Source organism: Ictalurus furcatus, chromosome 7, assembly GCF_023375685.1.
Source record: "Ictalurus furcatus strain D&B chromosome 7, Billie_1.0, whole genome shotgun sequence".
In the NCBI taxonomy this organism is placed as follows: domain Eukaryota; kingdom Metazoa; phylum Chordata; class Actinopteri; order Siluriformes; family Ictaluridae; genus Ictalurus; species Ictalurus furcatus.
In genome coordinates this window covers 28,159,827-28,179,662 of record NC_071261.1, presented here as the reverse complement: position 1 = coordinate 28,179,662, position 19,836 = coordinate 28,159,827, and the positions used below count along the sequence as shown (strand labels likewise).

At 40.8% G+C, this 19,836-nt stretch overlaps 1 protein-coding gene across 6 annotated transcripts in view; it reads left to right on the top strand.

Moving 5' to 3' along the window:
- LOC128610374 (adhesion G protein-coupled receptor L2-like) overlaps positions 1-19,836 on the top strand; it is a 142,396-nt gene that overhangs the window by 52,155 nt on the left and 70,405 nt on the right. For all 6 annotated transcript variants that reach the window (XM_053629644.1, XM_053629643.1, XM_053629642.1 and 3 more), the window contains exons 3-5: positions 1,523-1,736; positions 6,889-6,998; positions 13,500-14,300. In XM_053629644.1, the coding sequence (XP_053485619.1) occupies positions 1,523-1,736; positions 6,889-6,998; positions 13,500-14,300 (1,125 nt within the window). The remainder of the gene's footprint in view (positions 1-1,522; positions 1,737-6,888; positions 6,999-13,499; positions 14,301-19,836) is intronic.

Genomic DNA, 19,836 nt, shown 5'->3' with positions numbered 1-19,836 from the left:
AATTGAGAATTGAGCTGTAAATGAATATAAGTAAGTAAGTAGAACTCTTAAGTTTGCGTGTAGCCTCAGTTCGTTTATAACTTTGTCACCGTGTTTTTGGAATCTGAATTTTTTAGTTCACAATCACTGTTGTGCTCATGGGAGTTTCTTTAACATATCATTTTTAAAATTCTTTTCAAAAGAAATTCATAGAGTGATGCTGAAGGTGTTAATTTAATTGATACGACTGATTCTTTAAAGTTATCATCAAAGTCTTGTCTATGTGTCTGGTCTGTGTCAGGCAACAAAAAAAAAATAAACGCGTGTAGTCTTTCATCTTTTGCAGAAAAAAAAACACGCAATTGAGGTTAAGCTCTTTGTCTTTTGCTAATGGAGATTGTTTCCCCCCTTTCTTTTCTTTTAACTTACTGAACATCTACTTTCTTTGGGAGTTTTTTTTACCCCTACCCCCCGCCCTCTCATACTCAGTAAGCATGGCCAAGCATTTCATTTTGTCCAAAATCATAACCATGACCATAGCATCTCACATTCCTGGCGCGTTACACTATCCTGCTGGCCACTTTGAACGAGGTACTGTTTGTCAAAGTGAAGTAACCATGAAGGGCATCCGCTAATGTCTATTTAATTGTCTTCCCTAACAAAAGCTGTGTGGACAGATTCAGCCGCACATCACAGGCACCTAGATATCCATTTCAGGCGCAAATTAAGAAACATGTTCATAATGTCGTTGAGGTGAAACAGCTATGAAGTCATTGACATGCAAATGAAAATATATGGTGTGCCGGAGGACAGTTCACTGTATTGAGTTTCCCGCTGTTATCGTTACCAATTTGTTGAGAATAACACTTAAAATCACCTTTTTATAGCATCAGGTATGTGTCAATGTGTGAGTTCTTTAACCATAGTGATGGAACCAAGTACGGTTCATAAAACCATGGGGAATAAATGTATATTGTCTTCTAAGGAAATGTATGTAGCTAACATTCTCAAAAGCAAGTAGAAATTCTAGCTACAGACTTTTATACACTTCAATGTGGTCATTTTTCCTCTTCCTACATTTTTTTCTTTCTTTCTAAAAAAACGTGGCCGGTTTTAGATTGTTGTTAGATTGAGGAAGGTCAACTATTTTGGTCATGTCCAAAATCTCAAACTTGACTTGAAGCCATAAATGGACATTTTATTTAGCGAGCAGATTAAGTTAGAGGATGAAGGACCGACTTAAAATGGACGGACGGTCCAATAATGGGCATCAGTGGGACAGATCGGACGTGGAAAGACCTTACAAGCCTTGCCGTAGCTGGCATGATAGTCAGTCCAGTATTTGATCGTACAGACTTTTTTTGCAAGCTCATTTTGGGTTTCTTTTAATATTTGGATATTTGGAATATCTCTGCATGTGGCTAATTAGCAAACGAAAGAAGAAAAAAATGCCAAATACAATGCAATGTAATTAGCAGTTTCCATCTGCAGAACAGTCGCTGTTCAGTGTTGTTAACCTTTCCATTTCTGGTCTGTTTCCCAGCGTTCAGTCGAGCGGCTCTCCCGTTCGGCCTGGTACGCCGAGAGCTCTCGTGCGAAGGTTACCCCATCGACCTCCGATGCCCGGGGAGCGACGTCATCATGATCGAGACGGCCAACTACGGCCGCACGGACGACAAGATCTGCGACGCCGACCCATTCCAGATGGAAAACATCAACTGCTACCTCCCAGATGCCTACAAAATCATATCTCAGAGGTAAAGGCTGCGTGCCAAGCATCACTCATAATGGAAATGTGGACTCCATTTCCTGCCCTTCAGATTGGTTTCGTAGATAGACCGTTATTATTATTCAGAGGTTCTTTAAGTATGGCGCTTGTTTTCCATTCGCTGGTAGTCGCTATGTTAGTTACTGCTAAGGGGACAGCTGAAATAACATAAACAAAACCCGAATGTCAGTGGTAAGGCTCAGTCGCGGATCACGAAAGAGTTCCTTTACCAGGTGCACCTGAGAAGTTGTTGTAAGGAATGTCCAAAAAAAAAAAAAAAGTCAAGATAAGGGAGCTTCAGACGTTTCTGGCAGGCACATGGTCTATTCCAGAGTTAAAACAATAGCTGTGAAATACTAGAGAGACACAATGGATGTGCCAAATTAGTTAAACACTTTAGAGCATTGGAAGCCCTTCGGCTGTCACGGTACATAGTGTTGTCCCTAATGTTCGGCATGCCAATGGCTCAAGCCATCTCATAAATGTTATTCATAAGACACACACATAGCCATTTCCTGAGCAGCTCTTTACAGATTGAAAAGCTGGTTTTCTTTGTTCAAATCTCGGCTCTTGCCAGCAGTGGCACAGGCTGTGGCTCTGAGTAATGCGCTCCTCTCAAACCATTTATATTTGTGACACTTGTGCTTGCTCCTGCTCTCTCAGGACGTTCTTGCGTCGGTGCCAGACTACACACACGTACACACTCACACACACTTACACACATATATTCATAGTGCTGGGAACGCTGCTGCTGCGGCTGCTGCTGCTAGCTGTGATGGTATATATTTAAAGCGGCCGATATTAACATTTCATAAGGCCCAACCAATGCTGTGCATCTGGCAAAAAAAAAAAAAAAAAAAGCACTGCTAACCCGCAGCGCCTCACAGTTAAATCAGATGCAGCCATGTTTGTTAAAAGCAGAGGCATGTGAGGTGAGTGTTTTTTTTTTTTTTTTTTTTCCCCCGGAGGATATTCAAGGACTTTAAGGGAGGATGTTCTTATAATGCTTTTTAATAGGGGCAGTAAAATTAACAAGAACGTTAGTGAAGTAATGTTGAAAGGAAACTCAAGGACCTGTTGATTTTGTCGGAAAAAAAAACCCTCTCTTGATATTTAAACATCGCTTTTTTTTCGGAATTCGGTAATGAAAGACAAGAATCTTTGGTGTTTAAGTGCTTTAAAAGTCCTTGCCGTTAATATTCATTCACTGAGGTTGAAAAAAGAAGAGCGAACAAGAGACTGAACGAAAACGATGACTTCTCGTCAATGAAGGTTTTCTCGATTTTTATATGAAAAACTCTACCATAATGCTGGGCTCAGAGATTTCCATCATCCATCTATATATATATATATATATTTTGTTCCTTAAGGCTGTTGAGCTGTTACGGGAAGCTCTTGAGAATTGCGTCTGCTCAGTCAGTGTTGTGTCTGAAATAAAGTCTGAACCTGGATTCAACCAAAAACAAAACTGCAAATGAGACAAAAACAACAGTTGTGTTTAATAGTTACTCAAACAAACAAGCCGTTATGCCTGGTACTGATTTACATGTTTAAAACAAACCAGCTCTCACAACACATATAATTCTACTGCTTGACTCAGAGTGTGTGTGTGTGTGTGTGTGTGTGTGTGTGTGTGTGTGTGTGTGTGGTCGACATCCCGTTGTCAAGGTTATATCTCTGGCTGCATGATTGCCATTCAGCAGCAATTCATAGCGTACTCGAACACAAAACGTTCGACAATGCATGCTAACTGAAAAATTAGCTCCTCTTCAAGCGTCTCTTCTCGTTTAAGTGCCTTCCTGCCACCCACTCCTGCCTTGTCATCAACGACATAATGGAAAATGAAATCGTTGATGCAAACACATTAATATATTACTTTCTCTTTTTTAAGCTTCTCGTTTTGGAATAGTAGATCCTCTGGCTATAGACGGCCTTTTCCCTGTTGTTTTATTGGAAACGCCACAAATGTCTTACAACTAGCGTCCTGTACGGATTACCATGGCCTTTCAGATATGCCAGATGATGCAAGGAGCGGGCAATTGTTTTTTTTTTTAAAGGGCAGAAAATCTGACACGTTGTTAATTAGAGGTTATGTTAAGAACCAAAGAGTTGTTTCCAGATACAGTGTTTTGGAGGAAGGTGGTTTAAGTGGCCATACAGGGAGTTTAAAGGCATTTTTATGTGATGAAACTGGCTGGTGTTGCTTGTATAATTAAGACACCGCATGTAGGGTATTGCAATAATATGATGTTGCTACTGGGTGGCATTCGCGCCACGAGGTAGCTCATCTCATTCCCACAAGGTTTCTCAGAGCTCATCTTTACAGACGGCAATTAAAAACGTGTTAGTTGGTTTTGTTGACAAGTCTCACTATCGTTCCTCATTAACCCTTGGAGGAGTAAAATCACACTGTCCTGATGAGGCTGTCACTTAACGCTGAGTTTGATTTATGATTTATTAGTGCGTTCTGGCAGGTTTTCCATGTCAGCAGCGTCTTGCCATCGAATTCTAGTCTTCATTAGAGAATTTGTCAACCTCGGAAAGGTTCGATCCTTTGTACCGAATCTCATATTTGTGTCTCATATGTGAAATATTTTCATTTCGTGCAGATAGTTTGATATTTGGTTTTGGTTTGAGTAACTCCAAATGCTTTTAAAATTCCCCACCAAAGTCACAAAGCCCCTAATTCCATACTACAGACTCTCAGGTCTTGCAAATTTGAAATAATTGCTTACTGAGGCTGTTTCACCACATTATATTCTATATATATTTTAAGGATTGAGTCATGCGGCAAATAATTTCTTTTCCTTATCACTGCCCCGCAACATGCCCGAGCAAAATAGTTCCAACTGTGAGATAATCTTAGCACTCATGGTTTCCTCATGTTTTTTTTTTTCCCAACCAAATAGCCCAGTCTAAAATATTCATAAAAGTCCAGACATTATGTGTGTTTTGTATAAATATTTAGAGACCCTTGCTGTTATGGTGAAAGAATGAATATGAACCCAATCAGCCAATTATTAAAATTAGTGTCTGGAGTAAATTACAGGATATAGAGTCATAAGTACTGCTCCAAAAATCGTTTAAGGAGTTCTTTTTAAACTCCTCCACCCACACACACACAAAAAAAGAAGCAAACTCTTTTAAACCATCTGAAATATTTAGAAGAGTTGATTGCCAAGAGGTCCATTTTGTCATTTTTATGTGGAAGAATGTCTACTGTGTTTGCTTCAATCGTATCATAAATCCCTGTGCATATAGAAAGCATGATTGAAGTTTGGCCAATTTCTTCGTTTATTTACTCAGAAATCCATTCTGGCAAGCGAATGGACACACCCAAGTCTCTCTCTCTCTCTCTCTCTCTCTCACACACACACACACACACACACACACACACATACATTTTTCAATCTTTGTGGGGACCTTCCATTGCCTTAATGATTAATTCCAAAATGTAACTTCTGTCTCATTGTTTCTATAAAAATTCTTTTATACTCAAGTTTTACTCAAGGGACCTAGCTAAATGTCCTCACAAGGGCAAAATTGTCACATATTCCATAGTCCAAATGTCCCCAATAAGATGTAAAAACGTGCCTGCGAGCACGCACACACACACACACACACACACACACACACACACACGCACGTACGTTTTTCAATCTTTGTGGGGACCTTCCATTGCCATAATGATTCATTCCAAATGAAACTTCTGTCTCAGTGTTACTGTAAAAATTCTTTATACTAAAGCTTTACTCAAGGGACCTAGCTAAATGTCCCCACAAGGTCAATCTTGTCACATATTCCAGTCTAAATGTCCCGACTAAGATGTAAAAACATGCCTGCACACACACACACAAACGCGCGCACACACACACACACACTGGAAGCTCAGTAAGCAGAGCATGTTTTTAACTATAAAAGTTTCTTTCTAATGAAAGTTGTAAAACCTTAATTTTATGAGGAAATTTGACCCTGTCTTATCATTGTAAGGAGGTTTCAACCCTATTTTGTCCCCATAATGTTAACACACACACACACACACACACACACACACACACACACACACACACTTTAACCTCAGGAAGCAGAAGGTAATATTTTTGCCTCTTCTAGTTTTTCATGTAAAAGCTGTAAAACACTGATTTTGAGAGGACTTCGTGACTATGAGGACACTTGACACTGTCCAATCATCGTGATGAGGTTTCATACCTATTTTGGCCTCATAAAAGGCTAAATTCATGTACACACCCACATACACACACACACACACGTACATACACATATACACACACACACACACCCACACACACCCACACACGCGCTTAATTCATTTTAATTCATGAAGATATCTAACTTCATAGTCAAGGTCACTGCCGAATGTAAAAGTGGGAACTCTCCCAGCAGTCACACACAAATGCACAAATGATTCTTGTTTGAAATACTTAAGGTGATTTATTCCAGTGAGAGCACTAACAGATGAATGCCTGATGAGCCTCTTTCTGGAGACCTGAGGTGAATTTTGAGTTCACGCACTAACAGTCACTTGGCCTCATTGTCAATCAACGTCCCTTCACTTAAGCTATTAAAGACTCCCTATGGAGCCACGGTCTTCCTGGCTCCAATCTTAAAAAAAATAATAAATTTTTTTTTTAAAAGACTCAAGAACCATTTTGATTTGTTGGTTTCTTTCTTTTCAACACCAGGGGTAAAGGTGGGAAAACTGTTCTCGTCTTTAATTGAGCTTTTTTAAATAAAACCTACATGACTTTGGTGTTGTTCGCATTGAAATTCTTGCGTTGCATCCGGCTGCTTCTGTTTCAGTTCCAGAGCCGTCAGTAGTCGTGTTAAGTAACTGTTAAAAGGCAGGAGAGAGTGACAACCTCACATAGTCGCATCCTTGATGAATATTTTACAATGTCATTCCTAAAATACGGCTTTGTTTTTCTGCTTTGAAAACGTTTAACTCGTATTCGAACGCCCTCGACTTTATTTCGTTGCTGGAGGAGTGAGTTGTTTTTAACCCTGATCTCATTTTCTCATTATGGAAATGATAATCTTATATATGAAAAGAAAAAAAAAAACAACAACCAAAAACGGATAAATACTAACTCTCCGGCTGCTAATCTCGTTCTGTTTTTCAGATGTAACAACCGGACACAATGTGTCGTTATCACTGGGTCAGACGTCTTTCCAGATCCTTGTCCTGGGACATACAAGTATCTCGAAGTCCAATATGAGTGTGTCCCATATAGTAAGTACTTCTTCACCGTCTTCTGGTATCATAAGGCAGTTTATTTAGCGTCCAGTATTTTTTCATCTCATACGAATGAACGTTAAAATTGTGAAGTACACAGTATGGAACTCTTCTAACTCTTGGGTTGTTTTCACACTTGGGTTTTTATTTATTTATTTTTTTTGGTAAATTTGGTGAAGTGTGATCGCTGGTTTCAAAACCCAGGAGCGGGCCAGAGTACCGATCCCTGGTCTTCTTGAAAACAGTGGTCTGCGGTGCGTTTCACATCAGACGTGGACGCTCTCACTGACGCTACTTCCTGTTTTAGGTTTCATGATGGTGTGGAATGGGTTGTTACGGAGAGCTGAGGAGTCATAACGGCAAAAAATAAAAATAAAATTGATGAACCTAGTGTGCACCTTTTGATAAACTTACCATGGTTGGATGCACGTTTTCAGAAACGTGGTAGCAATCCTGCGAGTATGAGCCCCACCAACAAACAAGTCCAGAATCCGACTGGAGTATTCATGCCAAGTGTGAAAACGCCCTTAGTATACACCTTCCAATTTTTTTTTTTTTTTTACAAAATAAATGATGTGATTTTTTGCTTTTGCGCAGTAACAACTGAGCAGTAAATAACCTCAATCCCATCTCATGCTTCTTCAGAACATGGCTGAAGGCATCAGCTTTAAAACAAGCTCCTGAACACTCCAGCTATTTGTACTTTTCCACTACGTGAGACTGCAGTTATTTTGGCAATATCATCGAGTGAAACATTATCGATCTGTGCACTCCTACTCAGCAGTGAGAGTGGCCTGTGGAGAAAGATATAAAAATTCCAAAAAAATAACAAAAAAAACAACCCACTGCTTAACATCTGGCTTGTGGCATAACAAAATTGGATTAACTTCAATTTCTGATATGAGCAGGGGAAAAAACTCCTTTTAGATATGATAATATGAAAAAAAAAAAAAAAAACTTGCATTGAATTTTATTTATTTCTTTCTTTCTTTTTTTTCCCCCTGAAATCGGTGATCAGAGGTCATGCCAGAGCCCCGTTCTGAGGAATCATACAGTCAGCTGAGACAGTCCATCTGAGGATTCCCTGCTACTCATCCATTAATAACTTGTGCACTGTTTCCGATGTGTTGGGAATATGTTGGGAAGCGGCTCTGGAAAAGTCATTAACTAAGCTGCCAGTTACTGTGCACTGATATCTGATCTCTACAAATATCGAACTCTGCTTAATGTACTACTATGAAAACATTCATTTCGGACTCACGTTCAATCGATTTATCTTAGATTTGAATCAATTTGGCGCAAGATTGATTCGGGAGATTTTGCTGTTAAAACCTGAGCTAATAATTCCAACAGTAGTCCTATAATAGTCCTGTAATAACAAAACAACGACTCGTTAAACTGCCCAAAAATGCTACAAGTGGGTTTGATCAAGCCCTCTTGCTAGAAAATGGTGTTAAAAATACATGATTATTGATAGTCAAAAAAAAAAAACGTGCACAACTGGGAGCGTAGTTCCTTTTAACACATCTCTGTTAATTAGACTTTGTCTTTTCATTAGAGTTTGCAGCTGAATAGGCCTGGTTTTTGATTTAGAGCAATTCCATTGTCTGCAGCCGTCCCTGTGAAAGTTGTCTGCGCTGAAACGAAAAAAAAAAAAAAAAAGCCCCGTGTACGGAGTTGTCTCTTAATCTCTTCTCCAGACATGTTTTTTTTTTTTTTTTTCCACTTACATTTGGTGTTTAAGTCCTCTAGTTTTTCAGATCAGCCCTGAATTGGAGCACATGCTCTACTGCTTTCTGCCAGTGAATAGAGGTTTAAAAAAAAAAACAAAAAAAAAAAGCCTTTATTTACAGCTATGGTCATCAGCTATATCTCTAGCTTGATTGATTTTTTTTTTTTTCCGTAGTGCAAGAACATTTTTCCCTTCAGAAACGTCGTTGGGAGAAGAAAAAAAAAAAGAAAAAGATATGGAACCTGTCAAGGTTTTTTCACAAGCTGTAATGAGTCCTTTTCTCTTTGGCGTGCGCTAGCTCGAATGCTTCTGAACAGAGCCGGGGCCTGATGTACAAACGACACGTATGCTCAAAACAGGTCTTTGTAAAAAAAAAAAAAGAAAAAAAAAAAAAAAGTGTGTATACATCTCCCACGCACACGTCGGGATTTATAGCAAGGAAATATGCGTTTCTTCGCACACTGTTACTGGTGTGTGCAATTTGGCAGTGCAACAGAATGTAACAATGTTACGGTCCATAAAAACTGGTGTATCGGTGTTGCAGAACAACTGACAATGGACATGTGGACTCTTTTAACGGCTATGAAAGGAGCGTCTTTACGGATTGAAGATTTCCTGGCGCCGTCCTGTTGGAATTGGCTTCTGATTCGGAACCAGAGAAATTTCACAATCCTTATAAGCCTTCCTTCCTTCGTTCACACCAGCAAGCGACAAAATGACAGGTGATCGTTTATTTTCGATGTAGGTGTACGGCACAGAGTTGCGACTTCTTCCGCATCAGCGCAACAAGCGACATCCGAACTGAGATTTATTTATTTATTTATTTTCAGTTTTATGCAAATTAGGGTCGACACAGAGAAGCGACGAATTCAAACGATTAGCGAGAATGATTACTTGGCCTGCTCCAGTGGTGCACGTGGTCCGAGTTGAATTCCAGTTCCCTTTTAACTGCAAGCTTTTGTTCCTACTTGCAGTTATTTTTCTCATTTACTGTTTGGGGTCACTGAAAAAAAGAAGAAGAAAAAAAAACAACTTGTAGCTGGTTTTAATTTTATCCTGTCATATACAACCTCTCATTAAATGTATACAGAGACATTACAAAGAAAAGAAAAAAACTTGGAAAAAGTAGCAGACATTAACTACGTTTACATGGACAGCAGTAATCTAATTATTGACCTTATTCTGAATAAGACAATAATGTGATTAAGGTGTTTACATGAGTCGCTTTTAGAATATTCCTTTCATGTACCCGTTTTACATGTTTTAGAACATAGATCGATTAACGGCACACGTCATTACGTCCCCGCGCCACGCCGTCCGACGTCCCTCCAGAATCTCACGTATCGACATATAGTTGGTCTTCGTTATGGGACCGTATACAGTTTTGGGTGTTTTTATTTTTAATTTTACGAACTCTTCCAGTGCGGTTAATTATTTGTCATGCAATACATGCAAATAGACGACTGCTTGAAGCCGTGGGCTGCGTCCCAGACCGCGTACTTACCGTCTATATAGTGGCTGAAATACATGTATTTCTCTCCTACTATACAGTAGGCAAGTACGCGGTTTGGGACGCAGCCGTGCTCTCTTGTTTGCCGTCAAACGGTTGAGCGCTGCCGTGTGTGTACGTGTCCTGTCACACAATGCGGTGAAAACTCCCACACAATGTTAACAGTGTGATTAAGGTGTGTACACGTCTGTAACGCACGTCGATAATGCGACTAAAACAGGAATACTCCACACGTCTTAATTCCATTTGTGTTTACTTCGAGTATGACTTTAGTCGGATTAAGGTCATCAATAATCGCTGTTTACATGCTAGTTTCTTAATCAGAGTATCGTCTTAATCGGGTTAATATCGGATTATTGTTGTCCTTGTAAACGTACTGCCTGTTAGTGACTCTGGTGAGTGTACATAGCTAGTACAATTAGCTCGCTTTTGCTAATCTGCCAATGAAGCTACTTCAAAGCCAAGCATGCAACAAGTAAATCGAACTAAAATACATTTTAAACACAAGTGATGTGTACAAATTGTATAGTTGTAAGCTGTACATTTTGGCTAGTACCATTCTTAATCGAAAACTCCAAGAGACATGAGTGGCCGGTTGCTTGCTATTGTGAACGTAGCGTTAAAGATACTGATGACGTTGTAGTCTTTACAACAGGTACTATTCAGCAAGAACTTGCTGACCGTTGCTCTTCATCCCTGAGCCGCATTATGTCAGCCGTATGAGGTGGCTTAATGAGCATGTCACAGGCCAACATCAAAAGGCAATTTGCAGCGATTGCCTCTTTTCCTCAACATAATCAGCGCAATCGTCTGATTGCTGCAATAAAGGCAGCATCCGGGAATGAATTTGCTTTTGTTAACAGAAAACATTAATACTCCATTAATGTGCAAGTGATCTGTGATGCGCTATTGACTCTGACTAATGTAGCTGTGAGATGGCCTTGGTCAACATTCCCCCATTTTATCCAGCAGTAGTGTATACATCTATCTCCTATTCTGAAAAGTTCCTCTTGTTTTTTTGTTGTTGTTGTTGTTGTTGTTGCTGTAGGCAGTGTTTATACCAGTGTTTCTGCAAAACGGAGGACTGTAGCCCTATTTATATGCATATGAGATCATGAATAATAAAAATAGGTATGTTAAGAACCATTTATTGGTTTTTCAGGGATTAATCCATGGGATATATTACTCCGAAATACTGTTTGTGCTGCTGTAGAGTTCCATGTGATTGAAACCTCAATTTTTCGGATAGGAACCTACAGAAAGTTTTCTACATGACGACCCTGGAAAGTCTTGTCGCTTGTGTAGAATTACTCAAATTTGAGGAAAAATCATCTGCTACGTGCGCTTTGGTTTTTATTCACTGTTCTCACAGATTAATGGTGTAAGTAATTACATGAGTGTTTTTTTTTTTTTTGTAATCTTCAAGTACCCTGCAAGTTGAAAAGGCGTCCTCCAAGTCCCTCTAAAAACCATCAAGAACGGCCATATAATCAGTCCTTTCGTTTTCTGGTTCTCGGCTCATTTCTCTGTCTCTGTCTTTCACTCTTGCTTTCCCTAATGATTAACCGCCTTTCTTCGTTAATAGGGACGAACCAATGTAGCAACATCAATAGTGGTTTATAGCAGGGGTTCCCAAATGTTAATTGGTTGCAAGGAAATCTAATATCCCTATATCCTATTACAGGTTTTTTTTTTATTATTATTATTATTACTAAAAACGCCCTGCAATTGAGACAGTAATAAGAACCGACACGCATTGGCTTTTTTTCTATAAGATTTTTTAGACTTTATCTTGATGAAGCCTTGAGCTGTCCTTTAAGTCAATTTGGGAACCACTGCACTACAAGAATTGTACTTTAACTGTGACTAGATCTTTGTCCTTGACCACACTGATTTTATGTGTGTATAAATCTTTCTGTCTCTTACGTCCACTGACTCACTCCGTGTAGATGTACTTGTACCTGTAGATCTTCTTTATGACTCATGCTAATCTTTCTCTGCCTTGACACTCTTTCCACTTTTTTCCACTGCGCAATAGAAGTGGAGCAAAAAGGTAAATGGCCGCTCTGGTTCTCGGTCCTCAGCTCCTTGTTGTGTGTTTGTATGGTTCTGAGCCGTCCACCTCCCCCCACCCCCTCCCACCCCTTTCAACCTTGCTCCCGCCTCCCCCCCCCGCCCCCCCTTTATCCCCACATGATAACTAGACCTCGAGATCGCAATGATCTCGGCCTCATTGACTCCAAATGAAATTAGAGTGCTGTTTGGATGAGACGTCCCATCATAATCAACATCTTCACATCACTTTCTTTATAGATATGCTTTGGTCTCGGGGTGTTCAACCTGAAGATCCTGGAGAAACTTATAAGATTGCGCATCACCTTTTTGCCAAATTAATAATTAGTTTATAGCCAAAAAACAAATTCGGGCTTACCTATTTGGCTTATTCCAACCACCTTCCATGACACATTTTCTAATCAGATGGTTGGTGATGGGAGAGAGAGGTCTTTGATTGAATTTATTTTAGTATGTGATATGTTGCACACCATAGAATGCACATACATGGTGCTCTGTCCAAATTTCAGAGATGGATGTTTATCTTCAGCAAGGCCTCTTTCACCCATTATCAGCTCAGTTCCTTCTGTCTTTCTCTTTTGCTGTTTGTCATCCTATCTGTCCCAAGAAGCTTTGGCATTCTGCTCCACTGTCCTATACCTTCCTCGTCCCTCCTATCGCGTGTCATGCGTGTTGTTTGTTCTTTCCTCAGACATGATTCATGTATGTGTGTGTTTTATTTTTAAGGTTTGGCTTTTGCGCCACTGATAGAACCCTATACCCTCAGTTATCTGACGCCATGTCCAGCTGATTTTAAACCTTAGTAATGAATGCCTACTTAGGGAACACGTCCAGAACTGAACTCCATCTCTCTCTCTCGTCTCCTTTCATTTACAGGACATCTTTTGCAGTTCTTTGGCCTTTTTTTCAGTTACACTTGTGTTAAGATGTCTCAGGGAGCAAGGCCATAAGTATCGAAACTTATCAGAGCTGCTCACACTTACTTAACCTGTTGAATCTCCTCTCAACTATGCACCCCACACTGTCAAAAAAAAGAGTTTGGGATTTAAAATCTCATGAAATACATGCTTTACACACACATACACACATCTTGCAGTTAAAGAATACTTTAGAAGAAGAAATCGATATGGGGTTACGGAATGTCCGCGTTTCTAATTCCTGCTCTCGTGATCTTTCTTTTCAGTTTTCATTTGTCCCGGGACTTTGAAAGCGGTGGGGGAACCGGTTTTTACCTTCGAGGCCGAGCAGCAAGCGGGGGCTTGGTGCAAAGACCCCCTGCAAGCTGGGGACAAGATCTATTTCATGCCATGGACGCCATACCGTACAGACACACTAATCGAATACAACTCGCTCGAGGATTTCCGTAACGGCAAGCAAATGACGACATACAAGCTGCCTCACCGAGTGGATGGCACCGGATTCGTGGCCTACGATGGCGCCATCTTCTTCAACAAGGAGCGTACGAGGAACATTGTCAAGTTCGACCTGCGCACACGCATCAAGAGCGGCGAGGCCATAGTGGCCAATGCTAATTACCATGACACTTCACCTTATCGCTGGGGAGGCAAGACTGACATCGATCTGGCTGTTGACGAGCGGGGATTGTGGGTAATCTATGCGACAGAGCAGAACAACGGGCGCATCGTCTTGAGCCAGCTGAACCCATACACGCTGCGGTTCGAGGCCACGTGGGATACGGCGTACGACAAGCGCTCAGCCTCGGACGCCTTCATGGTGTGTGGCGTGTTGCACGTGGTGCGCTCTAGCTATGAGGAGAATGAGAGCGAGGCTAGCAAGAGCCATATCGACTACGTCTACTACACCAAGCTGGGCCGCGGCGAGTACACAGACATCCCCTTCCCCAACAACTATCAGTACATCACTGCTGTGGATTACAACCCTCGAGACAACCAGCTCTATGTGTGGAATCATTTCTACATCCTGCGCTACGAGCTGGAGTTCGGCCTGCCAGATCCTGACGAAGGTAAGAATCATTATCTCGCTTTTGTTTGGAATTGCAGACAGTTTGTTTTTGTGCTGAATATGCTCGAAGTGCTCGATGCAGTAAATGGCTGAGCTTTAATTTTGTATTTTGATGCAAATGTGATACACGGGAAGGTTTTTCAATCCCAGCTCTCTAAACAAAATGACAGCCACTTGCTCAATTCTTGTGCTAGTTTAAATGTTGAGCCTTTAGAAATTCAGGCAAAAGTGCATAAAAGCCCATAACACCAAGTTCCATTGCTGATGCGAGTGAGATTGTCTAAACCAGCAACCCATGAAGCCTGATTAACAGCGAGGAGAGCTGTGAGCTCAACGACTCGCTCATAAAAAGGCTCTGACCTCATCGAGTGTCTAATCTCGAGGCCCTTGGCCCATCTATTATGAACGTGACATGGTTAACCTCCTTCTCCCTGCACTCGTGTGCATCATGATGTGAAATATGCTATTGCTATCTTGTGCAAATGCTCAATGAGCCTAGAGTTGACCCGCTCCCTTCTTGGCGCTTTAAAGATACCCGTGATACCTGTTGCCATGGCCACCTCATCAGAGAATACAATCTGCAGCAGATTTGGACAATTTCCAACATTATTGCAGCAAGTGCAAAGGACAAATGCATAGTGCACTCCCACTAGAGCCCACAAATCACCGCCGGGATGAAGTCGGAGCTGTTGGTGCACGCTGAAGAAGACCTCACATACCGAGGGCTATTTGTTATGTGGGCTCGATTTAAACGATTCCCATCTTAAGAGCCGAGAGGTGCCAGGTGTGTTGCCAGACAGCACTTCTCCATCAGATGGATAATAGGTCTAATTGCCCAACCACTCCTTTGAGTGCAAGTGGGAAACCCTGGCAACTGTTCCCATAGCCGCCCATCCTTCCTAGAGGATATAGGCCAGTGTTTGTCAGAACTGGGTAACATGCAAGAGAAGGTATATGTCATGGCAACTTCCTTTGTGTCAAATTACTGCCCCTTGATGATCCAGGATGTGTTCCTTCCTCATGCCCAGTGTTCCCAGGATAAGCTCCAGATCCTGCCCATGATTCTGAAGATGAATAATGACGAGCTATATCCATTAGCATGCTAGTCAGAGCTGAAATATCCCTGGGCATCAACAAATCTTCTAGAAAATATCAAATTTTTTTTGTTTGTAGACATCAAACAAATGTGAGTAGCTGAGGACGAGGTCTGTTAGATTCGAATTTTTGTCTCGATGCCACGTAGCGATTATCTGAGGATGATCAACGCGACAAACGACAGACGGATATGCAGAGCAACCGTCTTCCCGTACATGTATGAGACGTTAAATCAAGTGTAATCAGCCTTAAGTTTTGCTGGTTCTAATCTAATGATTGGTCGAATAACGCATACAGGTTTCAGGTTTAAAACACGTGAAATTCCCGAGTTGAGGAAAGATAGAGGTTTAATTCACAGTATTCACATCATCAGCAGTGGTACCTTTGAAGTGTTACTATGAAAGGTCAGCAGTAAGGTTTTCCATTTGTAATTCTGGCCTTTAGGTGCGGTATCTTAAGTTGCTGGATATAGTTCCCATTTGTTAGCTTCACTCCGCACTGCCACACCAAAGCAAACACTTCCCTTTCACTCAACCTGTCTCGGCCCTGGAGGTGTCTTTTTCAGCTAATTCTCACGGTGTATTCTTCAAAAAAATACTGTAGCAACCTTCTCAGCTACTACCCAGCAGAATATTGTCTTATTCACAACAGTAACTATCTACAAGATGTTGTGTGCTTGTAGAACTAGACATTGTTTGTGATTTTTTTTTTTTTTTTAATATACTTTAAAGAGGTCTAGTCTGGAAGCAACCTCTGACAATCTGCAATTAAGTCGATCTAGACACTAGAATTTTAAACGGGCCCACCATGGATGCATGCAAACAGCCTGCCGTCGCTCTGACGCTCGCATGTATGTAAATGTGATTAACAGCAGAATTATCATAATTGCCATCCGCGGGTGATCACAGCAGCGTGACAAAGAACAGTCGAGATTGCTGTGCATTTCCAACGAAGAGCATAAAATATTCAGCTTTTTTTCCCCTTCTTGTTGTTGTATCGCTTCCATCTTTAGATGCCTTTTCAAAACTCTAATATCGTTGTCGCGATAAGCTAGCATGTAGAGAGACGCCTGTTTAGGGGAGGCGACACAACTTATGCGTTAGTGTTTGTACAAGTTCTGAAGACAGACTCAAGAGTTGTCGCGTGCTGCCAAAGCGAATAGACATTCCAGCTTTCATGGGAGTTACGGAACAATTACACAGATGGTCAATAAACGGAGTCGAAACGGAAGTAATTGGCTAGTGTTTACAAGGTCGCCATGCCTTGCGCTTCTTCGGCCTACTTAAATATAAATGCTATGGTCTTTTATTTTGCCGCTCTCGGTATAGGGACGTAATAAAATAAAGCGGATGTAATTGTGCTGAGACAGTGCCTTGAAATCGCAAACGTTTAGAGAGCCAATTGATTGTCGCCCATTAAGATCTTTTCAGTTCGCGATTACGTTCCCGGGACCGTGTCAGCACGCGACGCGCCGGCTGCGTTGTAAAGAAGCGGGGTCTTAGGTTACGCGCATGTTTTATGTATTTGCATGCATTTATGAATAGCCATTAGGTTGGCCTACGCTAATGTGGACTCCAGTATTGCTGAACGGGGCCGTTGTTATAAATTGCGATTTGCTTTAATGAAATTACCACCGTGGCTGCGCTCGGGGCGGTTTCACAGAAACAGTACTGGATTGATTCTGTAGTTTATATGGTTAGCCTGGGCTGTTAGAGCATTTCTTCCATAAAGTGAACTGTCGGAATAGTGTAACGTGACGCCGTTATGAGGATACAGATACCACTGCATTGGATTTTCTGGTATTCACAGTAGGCCCTAAATGTTCCTCGGGTTCTTGTAATGCTAAGCATTTCTAAACAGCAGAAAGTTAGCAATAAGTCTTTGATACGTCTGATGTTCCTTGAGGGTGAAAGCTGACATAGATAGGATAATTTATTCAAGAAAGACACACACACACACACACTTATATTTATATAAATAAATATATATATATATAAACACGCTTTTTTTTTCATATGCGACAGTGAAGCCTTTATCTCCCGTAGTAGTATTAAAGAGTGCCTCTCAAGCTCACAGCATGCGGGGCCACTCGTAGCTCCCACGATAACAGTGCCGCATGAGGCGCTTGTTAAACTTGGCATGGGAATTATTGGAGTTGTGCCACAATACACATGTCTTTTGACATTCGCGAAGCACAACCGATGGTGTAGGAGTTCTCTTTACACAACATAATGTTTTTGGAATGTGGCTCGAGCTCTTGGATCGTATTTCACTGGACACTGCCGGGCCGCGAACAGCTGAGACACGCATAAATGGATTAGCAGTGGTGTACCGGAGATCCTTTCTGTATTGTATATCAGGAACCGTGCTAATGAACTAATCTTTTTTTTTTTTTTTCGGTGCTGCAGTTTGCTGAACTTCATGGTTGGTGGTTTTTTGGCTCGTCCCATAGGCTTACATCACTTACATTATATATAGCTTAAGGAGGAATAGGATCAAATGTTGCATAAAGATTATAAAAAACCGAACGATAAATAAATAAATTAAAAAAAGTCTTCTTTTAGCAGTAATCCGTGAACTGTCTCATAAAGTCACATAAAGCGACGATGTGGTGTTGTTGATAAATATAATAAAAGCACAGAATCTTTTGAACCAAATTAACGCTTATAATGAAGGACTACACCAAAACAAATACCGGATATGTGGACGTTGTGTGTTCCTGGCTTTGGTTTCAGAGAATGAAAAGAAGCCATGGCTAACATTAAAAAACAACAACAACAACAACAACAAAAGACGAAGAAGAAGAAACATTAAATTATATTGATTCGGCCCATATTCTATGGACTTTAGTGCAAAAGGTGCCTGGCAATTAAATATGTTCCGAACACTCTTAAGCACCAGCAAATTAAACACCTCATAGTGGTATTTAAAAGAGATTGTCTGGAATGCACAAGCACAGTATTACCTTGGCCTAAGGAATTAGAAAGCCATAATCGCACAAGCTAATCATTTCCAGGAGAATTTTCAAATTAATGCAGAGAAAATGGATTTGCCTCAGAGCCAGTATTGATCTTCGAGCCAACGAGTGAAAGCATAAAATTAATTTCTTTCATCAGTCACGAGAGGCTTCATAGAGAGGTAGTGGGCTTCGGCGAGCGGCCCGACATCTCGCCGCGTTGGCGTCCATCATCGAGATGAAATGCGAAATGAGAAGCGCTCTGCTAAATGAACGCTAACCGAGCGCACGCTGGTGTGTGTCACTCATGTATTCAGAGTCATTAGCGAGGTTAAAGGTCGCCATCCAGAGGGGAAAAGAACCTCGCCAGGGAGGGCCGTGAGGTCTGTTGCCATGGCACCGGAGCAGCAGAGGCATGTGGAGTCGAAATGAAACGCGATGCAAACGGAGGGGTGGGGGGGCGGGGGGGGAAGAAGGAAACATGTATTGTGTCTCCTCTCTCAGACTCGCCGTTTGTCTTCGCTCGCTTTTTCCGTTTGACCAGAGGCGCGGCGTCTGTGCGGAGGATAATAAGCTGCAGCTTTCGGTTCTCGTAAATCAGGGTTTGCCAAACACACGCTGGCACCGCTCCGCCCGTGTCTTTTTTAAGAGCCTGTGATGGGAGTGGATCAGTCCGTTAATGGTTTACATTTGCATAGTCGAGAATCACCGAGCACCTGTTAGAATGACGTGATTACTGGATGATGAGTGTCTGTTTAGCAAATGTGTTATACACACAGAAGGATATTATTTCACCAAATCATCATTTCCGTATCGGATCGCACACGTTCAGACCGAATCATCTATTTTTGGTGAAATAAGGAATCTCCTAAGCAAAACTTTTTTATTTAGTCTCTGTGAACAATCTCAGATGTTCCTGAGGAACGCAGGTTGAGAAAATACAACCAATGGAAATTTTAGTGCGTGCTCTATAGAAGCTTTAGAATCTGATATAGTATTTTGTTTGTGATTTTTTTTTAACAACAACAACAACAACAAAAACGGTACGAGGAGTGAAGCCAGGCGTTATTACGGTATGACAATAACAGTGAAGAGGATGAAGAAGAAGAAGATTGTGTCAGCTACTGTACATGTATATAGCAATTATTGCAATATTGTTAAAATTCCTAAAGTTATTTTTTTTTTTTTGGAAGTGGAACATTTTTAAATTTAGATTGAGAATGTTGTTTTATTATTGTTTTTTTTTTTTGATCACGTTTGTAAAAATAAAAATGTTTATAACTTTTTGTCGAAATGCAGTGAATCTTTAAAATTGTAAACGGGGGGAAAAAAATGCTGAAATTTAATAACAAATATTACTATTTTTCCTCCTTTTCAGTGTTAAATTATTTCTTTTTTCTATTTTTATAGGCAATCAATAAAAATGCATTTTTAAAAAAAAATTTATACATTTTTTTTTTTTTTTTTAGCAAATCCGACGTTTGTT